This window comes from Seriola dumerili, unplaced genomic scaffold (genome assembly GCF_002260705.1).
Source record: "Seriola dumerili isolate Sdu_G_001 unplaced genomic scaffold, Sdu_1.0 BDQW01000122.1, whole genome shotgun sequence".
NCBI classification, from domain to species: domain Eukaryota; kingdom Metazoa; phylum Chordata; class Actinopteri; order Carangiformes; family Carangidae; genus Seriola; species Seriola dumerili.
Window position 1 is genome coordinate 684498 of NW_019174377.1, and position 19406 is coordinate 703903.

The 19406-nt window shown below is 40.9% G+C and overlaps 1 protein-coding gene across 1 annotated transcript; it reads left to right on the forward strand.

Moving 5' to 3' along the window:
• Positions 1–16082: 16082 nt before the first annotated feature.
• On the forward strand, positions 16083–18930 carry fzd9 (frizzled class receptor 9). The gene has a single exon (XM_022748560.1). The coding sequence runs from the start codon at positions 16510–16512 to the stop codon at positions 18307–18309; it is 1800 nt and encodes a 599-aa protein (XP_022604281.1). The 5' UTR covers positions 16083–16509; the 3' UTR covers positions 18310–18930.
• The last annotated feature ends 476 nt before the right edge of the window (positions 18931–19406 follow it).

Consider the following 19406-nt stretch of genomic DNA (forward strand, 5'->3'; position numbering starts at 1 on the left):
CTGTGGCAGAGTAGAACTGGCCATGTCAGCACTATAAGAACATTATGCTCTCGCCACTAGTTCCCACAGCCATGATAGCAGGTGATATCAGAGGCAGTAGAGAAACCGAGACAGTTCATTTCTGATTATTTCCTGTATCTGTGTCACGTGGGGTTTCTCCACCTCCCCGCCCCTTTAGGAGACCAGCAGTAGGTCTGAGTGTATTCATTCCAATGGGAGTGAACGAGATCACAGAAAATTAACTTGATTCGAGACCTGCCTGTGTCTCAGTACCATAAGCTCGCGAGATCTGGCAACTGCCGACATCGTTTGCCAACTGATAACCAGATGTTTAGATGGACCACAGTTATTTTTGGATTGACTAAACTTTTAAACTTAAATAAAATTTGTTTCATTGCTTAAGAATTGCTATTGTTGTATGTTGTCATTATTTAAGTATTTTGAAGGAGAAAACAGAGAGTAGTTGGAGGGGAAACCAAGAAAATACATAAAACCTATTAGTTTTGGCCAAATAAGTACACAAGAAAATATATCCTGATTTTTAAGCGAAAATTAATTTTAATTTCAGTTTGATTTTAAGTAAGTGAATTTGATTGAATTTGGCTAAACAACCCAAACTCATTCTTTTTTAATGTGTACCACATGAGGCTCACACCGTGGCTGTAAACATTTTGTGTTATTAGACCCCATGTCCTCAGGCACCACAAGATCTGGCGCTCTAGTAAAACTCAGTACCAGCATTTGACATCAGCATTAGACAGCAGCTGCATGCCATCTTCATACCTCTCCTGGCATTTCCTTTAATGATCTGTTTAGAAAGTAAGATCTTCAAGACTATTTTAGTGTCATCATAGCTGTGAAATTTTCTGCCAGAGAGTTATTGAGAAGGGAACAAAATATAGGAATGCAAGGGTTTATAAATGGTTCTACTGATGGATCTGTGTTTTTGCCTGTGTCAAAACAGAGCCAGGACTGAATAGGCCTCCTCATGACCCTCTGGCCTCGGTTCCATGTTCAGGCAGCTCAGGAAGGCCTGAGGTTTGGAGGTTTCAAACCACAACGACCTTCTCGCTCCTTTCGCTTCATTTTTGGGCTTTTTTATTCCGAAATGAGACACTGGATAAATTACGTTGACTATGAAGGGCCCCCTTGTTCACTTAGAATAATAAAGAAAGGGTACCCTGGTGGAGAACTTTGCAGTAATTTCACTGGTAAGTGTGTGTGAGTACGTCTGGGCTCAAGAGTTGGCTGAGCGAGACAGAGCCGGGAGAGGAGAGAGAGCGGGGGAGAGCCTCATTTCCTCCATGATGGATGAGCCTATTAGCTGTCTGGTGTTAGCGCAGGTTTAGCCTTACACCTTGGTCTCGTGGCACACACCACTGCTGATTATGGCAACCAAAGGGAGGAGAGAAGAGGGACTGCTGAGGATGAGATGACGAGCTCAAGTTTGGAAAATGTTTATATCAAAGAAAGTAACACATACTGTAGATATTCACAAGGATAACCATTCCTACAGCAAATTTACTTGGGCCTTGATGAGTTATTTAAATCAAACCATGTAAGAAGTTTAGAGGGTAAATGTCTCTTTGCTGAAACATCTGAAGTATGTCAATGGGCCACAACTAGACTACTGTTTTGTAAGGGGTCACAAGTCAAGTCGAAAGGCAATGCATTGTATGTTATTACATGATTCTTAATGTAAAATGTTAATCTGAAAAGTGACTAAAGCTATCAGTAAAAAGTAGTTTTAATATTTCCCTCTGAACTATCCTGGAGTAGAAGTATAAATTAGCAAATTATTTTAATAATCTGTAAACCGTGCTACACTCTCAGAAGAAACCTCAGGAGGAGCAACAGAGGAGGGATCCTCCAACAAAGAAAAACAGAAAGTAAATAACAGACTGGTTAGAAGTCAGACTTTATTCTCTCTCTATTCTCACAACATGAGGACTTTGTCGGATATCAAATCTAACAAGCAACAACACATTAACACGGTAGATCTGTAAGTCTTGGGACACATTCCCGTGCAAACTAATGGGGACAAATGTACATATGATAATATCCCACCTCTCCACACACACACACACACACACACACACACACACACACACACACACTTCTACATTAACACATACACACACCCTTCAGATGTGGAGTCTTTCCAGAGGAGAGTCCACCTGATTCCCTCATCCATCCACAGGTTATATTTAGGACTTGTTTGACGTACCAGTGCTGAGGCTTACAGAGTGGGCAGATGGGGGTTGGAGGGTGAGGGAGGTTGAGAAGGGGTGGGAGGGGGTGGGGGTTTAGAAGGCGATGGAGGGTCAAAGATAGTTGATATCCCTGTGCGTGTCCTCCAACCGCTCTTACTCTCTATAGAACCCCCCGCCTTCTTTCTGCTGCCAGCTTTCTCTCACATGCCGTTTTCTTTCTTTCTCTTTCTTTCTTTCGTTCTTTCTTTCTTTCTCTTTCTTTCTTTCACTCTGTATCTCAGTGTCGGCTCGCCATGTGTCCTGCCTCACTCACTCTGTGGAACATGTGTCACCCGCACTCTCCCTGGCATGCGCTCTATCTCTCGTGCTCTCTCGCTCTTTCTCTCTCTCCCCAGCTGACAGCATGTAATTGAAATGGTCAAACACATGAAAACATGACAAATGGCAAGAGGTATTTGTGCCTCATCATCATCATTGCAGAGCACTCTCGCTCTCACTCCCCTCAGCTGGAGCTTGGCTGACAGCTTGTAATCGAACTGCTCAGACACATGGCAAATGGCAGGAGATATTTGTGCTTCATCATCATAATTATAATGGACAACCAAACCCTTTACACTCCGCCCCCTGAACGTATCTACACACTTGGCTGCAGCACAGAATGAGTCAACATGTGTCAAAATATGAATTATGACTCTTTGGCCTGCACATGTTGTATTTCCCATCAGAGAGTCCCTGAGAAACGGGATATGCAGATTAACAAGATTAAGGAAGATCAACATGATTAAATGTGTCTAAGTGAGTGGAGAACAACAAATTGATTTTAAACCCATCTTGCGTCTGAGCATATAATTTTTGGCCCACTCTGTGTGATCACTGCTGATCCACTTCTGAAGTCCTCTAAACTAAACAAGCCTGGAGGATCAAACTTCCTGGTGCCATGTTGGGGGCTTTTTTTCTGGTAAGAAAACAGAGATAAAACAGTTATCAAGATAGGACAGGAGGCACCATGCTGGGCCACTGACCTGGGTTTTATCACCAACAGTCAGTCCTGACAGCTAACACCATACACTGATAAAAGTGGGTGAGTCACTTGGTGTCAATCAGATCATCCACAAATCTGCAAGACATTATATAAACTGTATTTACAGTTTTGACATGCAGTTATGAAAATCAACACTTTTTTAAAAAAAACGGTAACTTTATAATACAGTCTTCAATTTATAGTCAGGTACCAATAAAACACCTAGTGTGTTCCACTGGTACTTAACTATAGTTACAGTGAAAGAAAAGGAGGACAGAAGAAATCAATTATGTTCTAAGTATGAATGTAAACACTGGATACCTACAGGCTACAATACTGGGAAACAAACCTGGAGTTTAGGAAACATGGTGTTACCACTGATCCTCTGCAGAACTACAGTATTTTGGAGTAAGTAATTATGGAGTAACGTATTTCACAGTTACAAAACTGTGAGGGTACAGTAAGGTAGTTATTGAAGTACATATAAAATATTTAATTTTTATTCATTTATCAATTGCAGATCACTTTAACGAGAGGTGTTGTACTGTATATACAATGCTTATTATTCTTAACTGTGGACCATATCCACTAACTAACTTTTTCCAGAACTCACAGTCTTCATCGTTGGGTGGAGTGAGCTCAGTTGTCATGTTATTCATGAAAAAAAAGTGGATGCGGAAAAGTGGATCTTGAGTTGAGGAAATAGCTCAACATTTTGGGAAATATGCTTTAGAGGTTCTCGTAGGTGGATTTATTTATTTTTATTTTTGTTGTGACCTTTAGACAGAGCCAGGCTGTTTCCCCCTGTTTCCAGTCTTTGTGCTAAGCTATACTAACTGCCTCCTGGTTGTAGCTTCATATTTAATGCACAAATATGAGAATGTTATTAATCCTCTCATCAGACTGGATAAGAAACCAAATAAGAGTAATTGCAAAAATGTCAAACTATTCTATAGTATTCTATATTAAGTTAATTTTTGTCAAACCACTATCTCCAGGGTGAAGATTCAAAGATTCACACTCAGTGTGTATTTTTGTTGTTTTCATATCTTGTAATTGCCATTTTATGTTGTTTTGTCTCCACACTTATTGCAAAAGTTTAAGGTTTTTATTTACTGTCTTATGAACACACAAAGATTTATTTTTATTGTCCTTTACCTGTGGTAGCGCATAGTATGGAGCTGGACATGAAATGTGGGAAGATAGAGAGGGGACATTGCAGTTATGTAGTCTTGGACCCCTTGGCCTCCAAGACACCCTAGTTGTTTCTTAGTCTGACATAAATAAATAAACACTTTCTGACATACTTGAGATGCAAAAATCCTGCTCACTGTAAATGTTTGCCATGTCATTTTTTTTATCTCAACTTAACAAGCCTTATTATGTAGAGCTTGTGAAATAAATGTTTTGTGATAATGAGAGGATGAAACATGAGAAAGAAAGTGCACAGATGTCCGTCTGTAACACTACACCGTCCTGGTGGGAGATCTCTCCGTGAACAGACTGGTTTTCTTTTCCTAACAGTGTCTTAAGAGTTTTTCTGCTTTCACTGGGAGTCTTAAATTATTGGTGCCTGGCAGGTGGCGCGTGTTTTGTCTTTTAAACAGGATATTTGTGCTTTGATTTGTTTATTTGTTTGTGTTCCATTGCTAAATACATTCATTTGATTAGTCAGATTCTTATATTCTTAATTACTTTCGTCATGGTATGCTCGTTTTCAGTTCAAATAGTTTAGATTTGATAGTTAACACTGGTTTTATGAGCAACCTTGACTTCACTTTAAGAAAAGAACATGTTACACTATAATGCTATCGAGCAAAACACCATAACCTGTTACTGGGTAGCTGAATGAAAACCTGTCTAACACAGACAAACAAAAACTTCATAGGGTTATATTTATTACTGAGATTACATTGTGTGGTGTTCCTGATATTTTGCCCGCTACATATTTATCACGCTGCACTGTCTATTTGTGTTGTGAAGTCTTTTTTTGATTGAGGTATCATTTGAATCAGGATCCAAGTAAAGACCAGTGGTTAAAGAGTCACTGAGGTCTTTTTATTTAGCAGTAGAGCACAAAGCACAGCAGGCAGAGTTAAATCATACTGCCCTGCTGTTTTATTGTAGCTAACTCATGTTGATAATGATTTGATAACACGACACTGCAGACAATTACACGCAGAGGAATGTCAGCAGGGAATGCAACGTCTGGAATATCAACAACTGCTCCCCGCTGCCAAATGCATAATGAAGTTGTTTTGGTATCTCCAGCTATCTAAAGCAGCCATCTTTCAGCTATCCTAAGCAGCTATCTTATGTCTCTGTCCCCTCCGACATCAGACGGGGGACAGAACAGTGAGAGGCAGACAACACTGGATACACTGATAGTGCAGGGGTCTTGTTTTCCCATGTGCGTTGCCAGGATGTGATGTATAAATAGGCACCAGGCTGTTTGTGTGTGAGTGCAGGCTTAAGTTATGTGACTATAGCTTGATAGGGGCTGTACGTGGCTGCGAGGCTATGGTGGGTCGGGGCTGTCGGTGTTGTCTCATGTCCTGAGATCTGAGAGGCCTCTCCCACGAGGTGGTGACGGGCAGCAGAAGGGCATGGATTCAGAGTATTTTGGTGTTAATTGAGCTTATTGGCCTGCTATTCACAGCCTCGACGTGATTGATTTAAAGGCTAGTGTGAGACTGTGACAGGGTTGACCTCTCTGGTGGCGGCTCCTTAGATATGGTCTCAGGACTGCACAGCTGTGAGGAGTAATCCTCTCGCTTCGTTTTTTTCAAAGAAGAGTGAGCAATCCGCCCTCCTTCAGTATTTTATTAGTTTTTCCGACAGTACAGATGAGAAGAAGAGGAGAGGGGAAAGAGAGGAGGGAGAAATGTGAGGGCCTGGCAGAAGCTGGGATTTGAACCTGTGCTCCATGGAGGGTTTTCCACACTGGTGCACTAGTTAGACCAACAGTTATTAAACATGTACAACAGTATTGTATTTACAATGAAAATAGTCTATAAATAGAATCTAACATTACTGTGTTCTGGAGAGTTCTCCTGAGATTTGATTGCAATAGAACAATGCAAGATTATTTTTTGCTTTCTGTGTATATGTGCATATAAACCATTAACATTTGAAAATTTGGGAAATACTCTTAATCAGTTTATCGCTGAGAGTCAGAGAAGATTTTTACCATTCGTATGTCTGTATGGTAAATTTTAAATCTGCTGTCAGCAGCTGTTTAACTTAGCTTAGCATATCTCGTTTGCCAGTCAGTCTTGTTTTTCAAAAATATCTCCTTTAAAAGGTGATGCTTGTAAGCTACATAGCCAATTTTAGCATTAACATCTCTTCAGGACAGCCTGAACATTACAGTGACTTGCTATCGGAGAGTGAAATGAGCTGACTGGGCCAGAGCTAGCTTGTTAGCTAGTTATGCTAACTTAACTAGAAGAAATGAAAATAAGAGTTAACAATGGCGTTGCTTTCCACAGCTGGAGACAGTTCCTAATGAGTAAAGGAATGAAGTTTGATACAGCAACATTTCTTCCAAACTGGTAAGTGAAGAGCTGTAAATACTAAGGTTGGCTACTGTAGCAATAACAACACTTAAAAATAGTTCCTTTAAATTGCATAAAGGTTGACATACTCTACTAATTTGGACCCTTTGCTCAGTAAGATCTCAAGTGCCAAGAAGAGGGTTTACTGAACATATTTTAAATTCCAGTAAACCTATGTTATTTTCTTTGTGTAAGTACAGTTTCCAAAGCTGATTGACAGGCCTTGACAAAATAAACGGCAACTGCAAGTGTTATTTCAAGTCAGTCATGCTACTTGTTCCTTTAACCTTGTTCACTCCACCACCCCCCTCAATCCATTTTTAGTCCTTCCAGCCCGGCCTGGCCAACAGTCTAAAGTCATTCACTACATGCACTCTGACCCATAGTGAAGCACAATCAATCCCAGCACTTACTAGTGTCAATTATTCACATTCTGGGGAAGAAGAATTTAACATCTCCTGTTATACAACATAGGCAAACAGGCATTGTTTCTTATCATATCTTCCCACAGAAATTCTAAAAATCTGAACAACAAAATGTAATTGTTTAGGCTCCCCTCCCTAAAAACTTTATCTTTAATTATTTCTAATTCCTCTGACCCCACTTTCCCTCTGCGCAAAGCCTCAGCCATTCAAAACACCTCCCACCCCTCTCCACTATGGCTGCACGACCGCGCAGTAGTATTGCTTTCAACTGCATTGCTCCCCAAGGACATCTGAGTGGACCTGAGTGTGCCCAGAAACTTCAGCCTTTAAAAACAAAGAACACGTTTAACTGTTGCAAATTGAGCCATTCAGCATTAGTCTTCCAGTGCAAACACACACATCCACATATTGCATGCAGACATACGTAAACACACCAATACCTCATTAGTCAATTTCATTTTTCTGCCATGGCTAAGGGACTGAAGATTATAATACATATGTACTATACACTTCATTCTGACGTTTTTATTTTTCTCTGCATTGTCTAATACATACTGTATAAACATTTAGGACATTTGATACTTTAGCAATCTGTAACTCTATTTTTGTGTTTTTCTTGTTTGTTTGTTTTTTAGTTGATTCAGCTGCAGAACCGAAACCCTATAGACTTCTTTCCCATGAGGCCCTTTTGAATTTATGTCAAGTCGGGGTGGGATAGTTCAGAAAAAAGGTCAGCTGATGTATACCAAATGTTTTAACTATTATTTCAAGACAAACGTTTATTATTCTTGTCTTATAATGAACTTATTTCCCCAATGATTAATCAGTAAACAAAAAAAACTAACATTTGAATCACAGCAACCTTGTGTTTTCAAGCTACAATTCATTATTACTTTCACTTTTGTAAATCTATACAAGTTATTAATTAGGAGATGTAAATTAAGGGAAACAGTCAGAGGGATTTTTTTTCTTGCATTGTGATATTTAAGACAAAGTAGCTGCAACTCAATATCAGATGTCCATTTAGCAAATGCTGTCAAAACCTGCTTTTAATGTCACATATATGGAACATTATTTCTATTGTTGCCAATTTTGCAGTGACTAGCTAAAGCACATCTGTATTCTGTATCTTCTGACTTTATTTTCAGCAACTATTGTCAAATCTGGCAACTTCTCACGTGTTTAAAATTCCATTATTTTCTGAATGATTGCCTCTTGGCTTCTTATTGCGTCCATAAAACATATCAAGTTGTTGTCGTGTACCCAAAAGCATGATAGCAGAGGCAGAGCCAGGTAAGATTAAGAGGCAGTTTACTTGGTCTCAAGTCAAAAACAAGGTCGGCAACAGGCAAGCAACAGGAAAACAAAGAGAAATCAAAAAGGGGGCAGACAAGCAAGTAAAGATGAAAGAAAGACTAAACTTGGGAGGGACGCTGATCAGCACAATAGATGATCTGACAATTGTGAACTGCTGGTGGACCGGTGTATATAAAAGGTGACTGATTAGAGGAATAAGGGGCAGGTGTGCAGGCAGGTGATGATCAGGTGACTGGGGATTGGCAAGAAAAGCTGGGTACAATTAGTGCATTGATGGAATGACAGGCTCTGGAATTACAGAAAATGTTAGTGCAGGCAGTGGCAGAAAAAGAAGAAGCCCTCCATCATGACTGTTATAGATAGGACAGTTCTTCACGTATTCTAACTAGAACTCCAATCATCTTTAACTAAACGCTCTCAGCTTTATACCTAAACTTAAGCATCTCAAGGCTTATACCTAAACATAACCAATGTTAATCTTAGTGTAGATCTAAACCAAGCCTTTGTCATTGGTCAGTCAATCCAATACTACCACTATCCATGACCCTGCTGGGATCACACTTATTTGCACTACTTCTGGAGCACCTAAAGATTCTTATGTACTTTTCAACATTTCTTTCATTTTAAACAGGAAACTGAAGAAAATTAATCTTATTTCTATTAACCATCATCTTGCAACTTGTAGAAAATATTTGAGCAACCTGGCATCCACTGTCCTTGAAAGCAATGCTGTTAAAATATTGTGTGTAGCCAGCTGGGAGCAAAGATAGATAACTTCTAAATTCATCCAGTAACTTAGTTCCCATGATCAGTGTTTACATGAATTCCACACTCAAGTGTTGAACACTAGTTTTATAAATATAAGTGTAGAGGAGCTGTTTAGTTTAAAACAGCTGCAGGAAACTACATTATATGTTTATACTGTACTGTAGTACAAGAACAAGACATTACTGTACTAAACTGATGTTTTACAATCAAGAAAAGATCTGCATTGATTATGGAACACCACCACCCATTGAAATTTTTTTCCCAAGGATTTATTACTTTAATTTCTGTGTTTGGAGCTGCTGAAGCCACCGTTCACAGTTGTTTCACTTTTTTTCCAGCTGTGAGTAGCTCCTCCATTTCCGCTGTGCATAGCGCTGTGGGACCATCGACAGCAGAATCATACATCAAGTGATTCCAGTATCCAAACTGGCTTTTTAAAATGTACTTTGTAGTTTTTCAACTACCACCAAAAAGTTAGTATGTCTAGTTGCAGGGTTGTCTTGAATACATTTATTTTCAAAATGAAGTTATACTACTGCATTTCTACAAAAAAACTCGGATCATTTTGAAATTTTGGGATAGTGAAATGGCTAAATTATCCATGTGTTTAATTCCAGTAATGCTGATATTTTGAGGATATGACAGCAGGGTCAGTCTTGCTACCTGCCACAGGCTGTGAAGGACATTATCTAGTTTCAAAACACTGGAGGATGAGGAACACAGATGGACTGAGGTGATGAACCAGGCCCATTCACTTCAGTCACCTAATAGCACTACATAAAATTGCATAACAGTGTAACTGAGACATTTTGTGCACACTGTCCTCTCATTACAGCAAATAACAAATTGTGGATTTGGAAAGAAGTGAACAATGTCACTTAAACAGACATCATAACTCTGTAGCCGTGATTAGAAAACAAGAGAACTCCAAATGCTGCTGCTAACTTTCACTTGTCTCCTGTGTCTGCTAATTCCCCTAGCACTGCATAAATTACAGATTATTACAACACAATACGAACAAAGAGATAATTACATGATCCAAGCCTCAACAATTTGCTATTATACTCCCTGTCAAAGACAGCACACTGGTTCAGATGTATTGCTTTAAGTGTGAGGTGTCTCTTATTACACCCATAACAATCTCAGACAGCCCGTGTCTCTGGGATAGTAATGTCATGCCAGGCTGTGGCAAGGCTCTCCCATTGTTCTCCACGGGATGTTTATAGCTTTGTGCCTGATATATGATAACCAATAAGTGAGAGGTAGTAATTACAAGGCCCACACTGCACCAGATTGCCTGATGAATGCGTGAAAGAAAAGATGGGGGGTTCTTTGTGGAGGCTAGTTATTACAAGACATACAGAGACTTGACATACGGCAGTACTATGAGCAGGGGAATGTTTGCAGGGGGAGAAATAAATAGCATATATCCATTTCCTCCACCAAATGGCAAAGTAAATAGCACTGACCCTCTTAAAACAACTCAGCTTCAAGCCAACGAGTGTCCAAATCAAAATACTCAGTTGCACATATTCCTAGTCTTTCCCCATTCTCTGTTCAGGTCAAGAAGAAATAACACAATTAGGTGAAATAAAAACACACAAAGAAAGCCCAATGGTATCCTATTGTAGGGCCCAGGACACAGATTAGTGGTGCGGTCAGACCTTGTGTCTCCTAAACTAATCAGCAGCACAGTGCCAGTTATCCTTTATGGATGTCGCCCCAGAAGCGCAGTAGGGAATCAAAAGCCACCCAAACTCAATGTATTCAATTGTTAATTTGTAAATCAACCCAGCAAGTGGTATCGCAATGGTTCAAATGAGTAGTTTGACAATTTGAGAAACTATGCTTATTTTTTATGCTTTTCTTTTCAGAGTTGGAGGAGAAGATCAATACCACTCTCATGACTGCACAGTAAATATTAAGATACAGCAAGCTCCGATTAGTTTATTTTAGCATAGACTGGAAATGAGGGCAAACAGCTGGCCTGGCTCTGTCCAAAAGTAACAAAATTTTCTAAATTTACGAGGGTTATGTGGCTGACTTTTTCTTGGCCTGGCACAGTAACTTCCTGAGATATAATCTGTTAATTAGTGAGCTTTAAAGGTGGAGGTAGCTAGATTTTGTTACCTTTGGACCGTTAGACCGAGCCAGGCTAGCTATAACATTGTTACAAAATATCTTAAAGAAATTTTGTGATGTTTTGGGAGATATAGCTAGTTATTTGCTTTGATTATTGCATTTAATAATTATTTTAATGGCTCAACTTCCTCTACTTGTATATCCCTTTCTTGTCATTATTTTATTATATTATTTTGACATTTCAATCCTGTGTGTTTTGTTTTTATTTTCAAAAATATCTATTTCGTTGTTACTTCCTATCAGTAATTGATACTTCCTATAGGTAACTGATGGCCAAATGTACCCTATCTATAAATTGAAAACATTTCTTAGGAGGTGTGATTTTGTTTTGGACAGGAATCCTTGCTTTAATTGAAGGCCTCAGACCTCAGACTTGGCGGTGGCAGTGGTTGGGAAATTACTTTTTTTACTTTTTGAACGCAGCCTTCGACAGTGAAGGATTGTTTTCATTCTATACTATATTCATTCACAAGTATAAGGCAGTAAAAGCCTGCAGCTAGTTAGCTTAGCTTAGTCTATTGACTGGAAAAAGGGGAAAAGAGCTAGCCTGTAACAAAATCCACCCACCAGCACTTCAAAAATTCACTAATTATGGTTTGTTTAAAAACAACACAACAAAATGTTAGCTGGAGCCAGGCTAGCTGTTTACCCATGTTTCAAGTCTCTATGATAAGCCTATATAACCTAAATTAGGCTAACTGGCTTCTGGTGGCAGCTTCAAATTTACACACAAATATGAAAGTGGTATCAGTCTTCTCAGTGTCAAACTATTCTTTTAAGTTACGCAAAATAAGTTTTTGAGCGAATAAAACAATCAATGCTTTTCAGGGTTATTGTTAGTAGTTCAACACTCACAGATACAGACTGAGGGTCACTTAACTATAATCCAAACTGCTTTGAGGGTCAAACCTTGATCCACTAGTGTTCCCACCTTAAGAGGCTTTGTGACTTGGATACTAATACATCTTGATATGTGCTTCTTACCTTGGAGAGACATATCTCTCTGATAATAATCTGAGGCCTTCTAAGGGCACACTCAGGCTTCTCCTGGCCCTCTCCAATGACCCCTTGCCTTTGAAGTGTGAACTTGAAAATGTTAAAGTGGAGAGGCTGCTGAGTAGTAATGGAACTTCAGTCAAAGCATTTCTGTTTGATTCACCAAAACCCTCAGCGCTGACGTACAATAAGATATCATCTCGGAGCCTGGAATGTATTTCCTCCCCCGCTCGATCGGTCTTAATTTGAAGTTGGAGGCTTTGTTTTTTTCTACCTGACGCCAGATCAGATAAAGCTGCACACACAGCCTTCATCTAGCTCAATTTGTCATCTAGAAAGCATAAGATGAGGAGATTTCCTTTCATAAAGCAAGGGTAAATTTACAGTCTGATCGTACAAAGTGCAGTATTTAAGCAGCAGTATTTTCACACCTCATTGGACAAGATCAAAATATTATTTGATACAGCTAAAGAAATGGGCCGCCATTTTGAAGAAAAATTCACTTTTTTGCTGAGCGTTAAAAGAGAGGGTTGATATCACTCTCATATCTGTCAGATAAATATGAAGCTAGAGTTAGCAGCTGGTTAGCTTAGCTTAGCATAAACAACGGAAACGGGGGGAACATCTAGCCTGCACACTCCATTCAGAGCTCACAAATTAACACATTCATCATGTTTGTTGAATCCATACAAAAAATTATTCATAAAATAAAAACAAAAATTTTAGGTTTCACTGCTAAGACATAGTATAGCTCGTAACCCACAGTAAAAAACAAATTGCTATTTTATCACTCTTTTTTTATGCAAATTAAGTAAATGAGATGGATTTTTTAATTTCTCATGTTTTACATGTAATTAGTGAGCTTCAATGGTGTTGGTAGGTTTTGTTACGTTCAGACAGGGCCAGGCTAGCTGTTATCTTTATGGTAGGCTAAGCTAACCAGCAACGTAATGTTAGCATCAACAGCTGTTTACTCGAGTTCAGCATCAAACTTCATTGCTTTATTCGCCAAGAGCTGTTTCCAGCGATAGAAAGCAAAGACAAATTTAACTCTGCTTCTATTTCTATCACTTCTTTTCTTCTGCTGAAGTTAGCATGCTAACCAGCTAGCCCTAGCCTGTCCTGTATCATGATACTACTTTGAGATAATGAGTCACTGTAGCAAGCCACCATTATCACCACCACCTACTCCCAGCAAGAAACTATATGGTTGGCAGCAGAGAAAACTTACTTATAGCATCTTTTGTTAGGCCACATGCAAGAGGCCACAGCAACGTTCTTACTTCTCAACATATTCAGTGTGTTATTAGCATTGATCTGAAAATTACAAACAAGTTGTTCTGAGGCCAGACAAATGCAAAACTGCCTTCACCAGAAAGAGTTTTAACACAGGGACTAATAGAGATAGTATGCAGTTGACAGCCAATTCAGTCCTGCAGGGCGAGAGGCCAAAATCCTTGAGTTCCACCCCTGTTTGAGAAAAGATCAAATGCTCAGTGCAACAGCTGTGGGGCTGCAGGCTCTCCCCATTCAGCCACTAGATGGAAACAATAGTCCTCTGCTCAGTACAATCCCTCTTGCATTCATTTGTTGCATGTTATGCCTGATTCTGTGCACTGCTTTGTCTTTTTTGATCATGCCAATGCAAATCACCCTATTTATGGATTCATGGTGTTCATGTATCTCTGTGTTTTTAGAGAGACCATTCTTCAGCTGCTCCACCCTCAGGCACCTGCCTCCGCTGAAGTGCCTGTTAGCAAGGCAGTGAAACCCCTACCAGCTGCAGGAGCTTTTTGCTTTTAAAAGAACTGACCTACAGGGCTCAATAAAGTTTCATATTATATCACATGAAAACATTAGCAGAAATGGTGAAAGAGTAATTATGAGTCAGCAACAGGAAAACGCCCGTGGGACTATCATTTTACGATTTCACCAGTCATAGCCTACTGGAGTAAAATAAATTACTCAATGTTTGACTCAAAGCTGTAGTGGAAGATTTCTTATTATGGATCCAGAGGGGAAAGTTGTTGCCTCTTTAATATTCTTCAGTACTTCACTATTATACAGTAAACTTAACTGCTCAACAATATACTACACGTTAAAATGCTAATTATACTACCTCTGCAGAGGTGGAAAATAACAGAATGTTTACTGGAGCGCTGTATGTACAATTTAGAGGTGTTTTTACTTACAGTATTTATATACTTCTATTTTATGCTACTTAATACTTCACTGCATTTCAGTTTACACATGAACAGTTTATGTACAAAATGTGAGATGAGGTTATAAATATTTATGTATTGCTATATATAATTTTGCCTAACACTATATAAAGTTGTTAAAATTAGGTCCATCTGGAACCTACTGATGCATGAATGTATGTAGTATCCACTGATATTACAAAACAACAACAGGGGGTGCATAATGAGTACTTTAACTATAAATACTTGGCAATGGCCTCAAAATGCTCCAAATTTACCGTGCAGAAATTAGTTCATAGTCATTTGTTGAAACAAATATTATACATTGAAGGACCTGCATTTTTACCTAGTTTTAATACATAAAAAAAATCTAATTTCATACATAAAAGTAAATGGTAAAGGACCTGAGTGGCAACAGCACCTCTTGCTCTGCAGCGCACACTTTGAAAAGCTTAATTTTTTCACTTGTTTTAACATTAGCTTTTACAGCTGATATCATGCTTACATGTTGTAGATTCTTACACAAATTTTGCATTTAATCAATCTATAAGATGGCGAACACACAGTAAGGGGGGTGAGTTGGGGCCCACTGTTCATTTTTGCCCAGGGAAATGTAGCAGGTTAATCTGGTCCTGCTTAATGCTCAAGTATAATTTTGAATGCAGGATCTTTTAGTTGTGGAGTAGTTTTTACATATCTCTACTTCACCTTAGCAAAAGATGTGACCACTTCTTCCACCACTTTGTATGAGTAATGATAAGTCAGTGAAGCTGTTCTGCTGAAAGAGCAGTGGTGGAGGAATTCACAGTGTAAGCACCAATAGCACACTATAAAAATATTTAATTAGAAATCCTGTATTCAAAGTATTATTTAAGTAAACATGTAGGGTATTAGCAAAAAATATCCAAAAGTAAAAGTATCCATTATGCAGAGAAATATAGCATTATACTGATATCAATGTCCAAGTAGTAAACTCTTAATTTGTAAAGTAACTACAGTTGTCAAATCTAAAGTAGTAAAAAGTACAGCATGTTCCTAGTAGTGGAGTATAGGCTTATGTATGAAATGGAAATAAGTTAAGTGCACACACAATTGAAATGTGTACAGCACTTGACTGACTACTTTAGGTACATTTTGCTGCTAATTTGTCTTGATTTAAATCATGAATGTAGCACCTTTACTTGTAATTGAATATTTTACATTGTGGTGTTTCTACTTTTACTCTAGTACGCGGTCTCAGAGTACTATTCAGGGCAGAAATGTCAGAGGTATTTGACCATCCTCCAGCATCTGTCTGATAATTTTCCTTGTGTGCTGCTCCGGTTGAAATGTGAGCGTCTCGGAGCCCCCCCTTACTCCCCACACCCCCGCCCCCTCCTCCCCGTCTCTCCTTGACTGAAGTCCCACTGAGCGGCTCTCAAACTTCAGTGTCGAGCCCGAAAGCGGAGGACGAAGAGCTGGAGCCGACAGACAGACAGACAGGCCGTCTAAACAGCTCCCTGGACCCGCTACAAGCGGCACAAACAGCCGCTTTGATATCTGCTTTTTATCCGCGGTCACTGACGGTCGGTTTGAGGATTTACACTCAGCTCTCGGTGTTTGCTTTTGATGATTTTCCTCCATTGTTTGTCAAAGTTTCCGACTGTCACGTTGTAGTTACGGACCTTCATCTCGCCTGTCTGTGGGATTAATCGTTTTAATTCAACGCTAAATCATCAGACAGTGTGCCAGTGTCTGTGTGCAGCTGTTTTTTTGGAGTGTTTTTCTAACGGAGCGGTGACGGTAAAGGCAAAATTTGGACCTGCCTTCGCCATGGGGAAATAGCGGGGATCTCTCAGTAACCGACCCAGTGTTTTTTACCTGTTTTTCATGGTTGTTTTTAAAACACAGACCTCAGTTTTCTCTAAAAGAATGAGCATGGACGGTTGTCCGTTAAAGGTGGTGATTTTCCTGTGGTGTCTGCTGGTGATATCTGGCTCCAGCTTTGAGATAGGCTCCTACGACCTGGAGCGAGGCAAACCGGCCAAGTGCGAGCCCATCGTGATCCCCATGTGCGAGGGTATCGGCTACAACCTGACCCGGATGCCCAACTTCATGGACCACGACGACCAGAAGGAGGCTGCCATCAAGCTGAACGAGTTTTCCCCTCTGGTGGCTTACGGCTGTGATGTGCACCTCCGCTTCTTCCTCTGCTCCCTCTACGCCCCCATGTGCACGGACAAAGTGTCGACCTCCATCCCCGCCTGCAGACCCATGTGTGAGCAGGCCAGGGAGAGGTGTGCCCCCATCATGAAGAAGTTCAGCTACACCTGGCCGGACTCCCTCGACTGCTCCAAGCTGCCCACCAGAAACGACCCCAACGCTCTGTGCATGGAGGCCCCCGAGAACGAAACCAGGACAGAGGGCAAGAAAGGTGAAGGCATGCTTCCAGTGCCCCCTCGGCCCAGGCAAACGGGCACCAGTACTGGCCGGTCACCGGGCAGCATGGGCTCCTGTGAGAACCCAGACAAGTTCCAGTTTGTGGAGAAGAGCCAGTCTTGTGCACCACGCTGCTCCCCTGCTGTAGACGTCTTCTGGTCCAGACAGGATAAGGACTTTGCCTTCATTTGGATGACAGTGTGGTCCATCCTCTGCTTCGTCTCCACTGCCTTCACTGTCCTGACCTTCCTTCTGGAGCCTCACCGCTTCCAGTATCCAGAGAGGCCCATCATCTTCCTCTCCATGTGCTACAATGTCTACTCTGTGGCCTTCATCATCCGCTCGGTGGCTGGCGCTGAGAACATAGCCTGCGACCGGGAGCATGGTGAGCTGTACATTATCCAGGAGGGGCTGGAGTCCACAGGCTGCACCATCGTCTTCCTCATCCTCTACTACTTTGGCATGGCCTCCTCTATCTGGTGGGTCATCCTCACCCTCACCTGGTTCCTGGCTGCAGGCAAGAAGTGGGGCCATGAGGCCATTGAAGCCCATAGCAACTACTTCCACATGGCTGCTTGGGGCATCCCTGCTCTAAAGACAATCCTCATCCTCACAATGAGGAAGGTGGCTGGGGATGAACTGACAGGGCTGTGTTATGTAGGTAGCATGGACTCTGGGGCGCTCACCGGCTTCGTCCTCATCCCTCTCTCCTGCTACCTGATCATCGGCACCTCCTTCATCCTCACAGGCTTCGTGGCTCTCTTCCACATCCGCAAGGTGATGAAGACGGAGGGCACCAACACAGAAAAGCTGGAGAAGCTCATGGTGAAAATCGGCATCTACTCCATCCTCTACACGGTGCCGGCCACCTGCGTCATAGTCTGCTACTTCTACGAGAGGCTCAACATGGACTACTGGAAGCTGAGGGGGCTGCAGATGAAGTGCGGCTCGTTCAATGGCCACAGCAGCGACTGCTCGCTGCAGACGTCCGTGCCCACTGTGGCCGTGTTCATGCTGAAGATCTTCATGTCGCTGGTGGTGGGCATCACCAGCGGGGTGTGGGTTTGGAGCTCTAAGACCCTGCAGACCTGGCAGGGCTTGTGCAGCAGGAAGCTGACGGACAGGACTAGTAGTAGGAAACCGTGCAGCGGTGTGAGCTGCGGCAGCACACACTGCCACTACAAATCTCCTGCTGTGGTTCTGCACACGGCTAAGACTGACCTGCACTCAGACAACCCCACACACGTCTGAGAGGGAGCATGCATGGACACACACATTCACACTGCCAAACGCAAGTACACACACTCTCTCTCTCACACACACACACGCACACACACACACACCCTGTGTAAGGAGCTGCTAAAGACTTTATAAGAAGAGTGGTTGAATAGAACTGTCAGTTACTCCTCTGCTGCTGCCAAGGGACACACAGGTACAGGCATCACTATGAGAAACTAGCTATAAACAGTATTCAGTGCATAAAGGGAAATGTTCAGTATTGTTACCCATATTTTTCTGTTCATAGTGTTCTGTGCAGTAGACATGCCCAGTGTTTGCGAAGCAAAAAAAAAAAGACTGTTATATGGGAGGCATCTTGGGAAATATTAGTCTATCCTCCTCCCTGAAAGTGGCATGATTAGCTGTATAAATCTGTATAAATGTTTTATTTATTGTAAATATATTTAATTTAAAGTTAACCTTGGCTCTTATCAGTTTTGTTGTTTAGATGCATTTATTAAAAGGTCAAGGGAAATGAAGTGCCTTTTATAAGAACTCTGGCCTTTTTGGAGGAAAATAAATTAGTGGAATTCATGTTCAACTTTCTCACTGCCTGGTGTTATTGTCATTGTCATTGTCATTTTGGTAACTGTCTCACATTGTCCTATAATGAATATTTAATCACTTCAACTGTCCTTAAACAGAGATTTAATAGTCACAAGTGATTGTTCATTTCAGTCTCATTTTCCCTGATTTTCCTGCCAGTCTTCTCCAGAGATTCACACTTTTTTTATTTGACAGCGGGACTCCCCGCCAAATGTGTTGTTTTCCAAGTTTAAGCTACACACCCTAGAGGCGTCCCCAACAATAATCCTCAAAGAGAATCACTGATGAATAGAGTGACAAACCGTGGCAAGTATTAACGTTTGCATCATGGTCTTAAAATTCAGGAGCAGTTTGCAGAGGAATATATTTAATTAATGGGTGTTTTAATCCTTCCACAGAATCACTGTTGTTGCCCTCTTGCTGCTCCATTTGATCCCCGAGCAAACACTCAGCACTTTGATCTGAGAGGACAAATCTGAAGTGGATTTCAGCCTTATTGCGTGGTTTCACTGACAGATTTAAGT

Bases quoted from the DNA above. Each gene is read 5' to 3' on its own strand.
- fzd9 (XM_022748560.1), top strand. From the start codon at position 16,510: ATGGTTGTTTTTAAAACACAGACCTCAGTTTTCTCTAAAAGAATGAGC.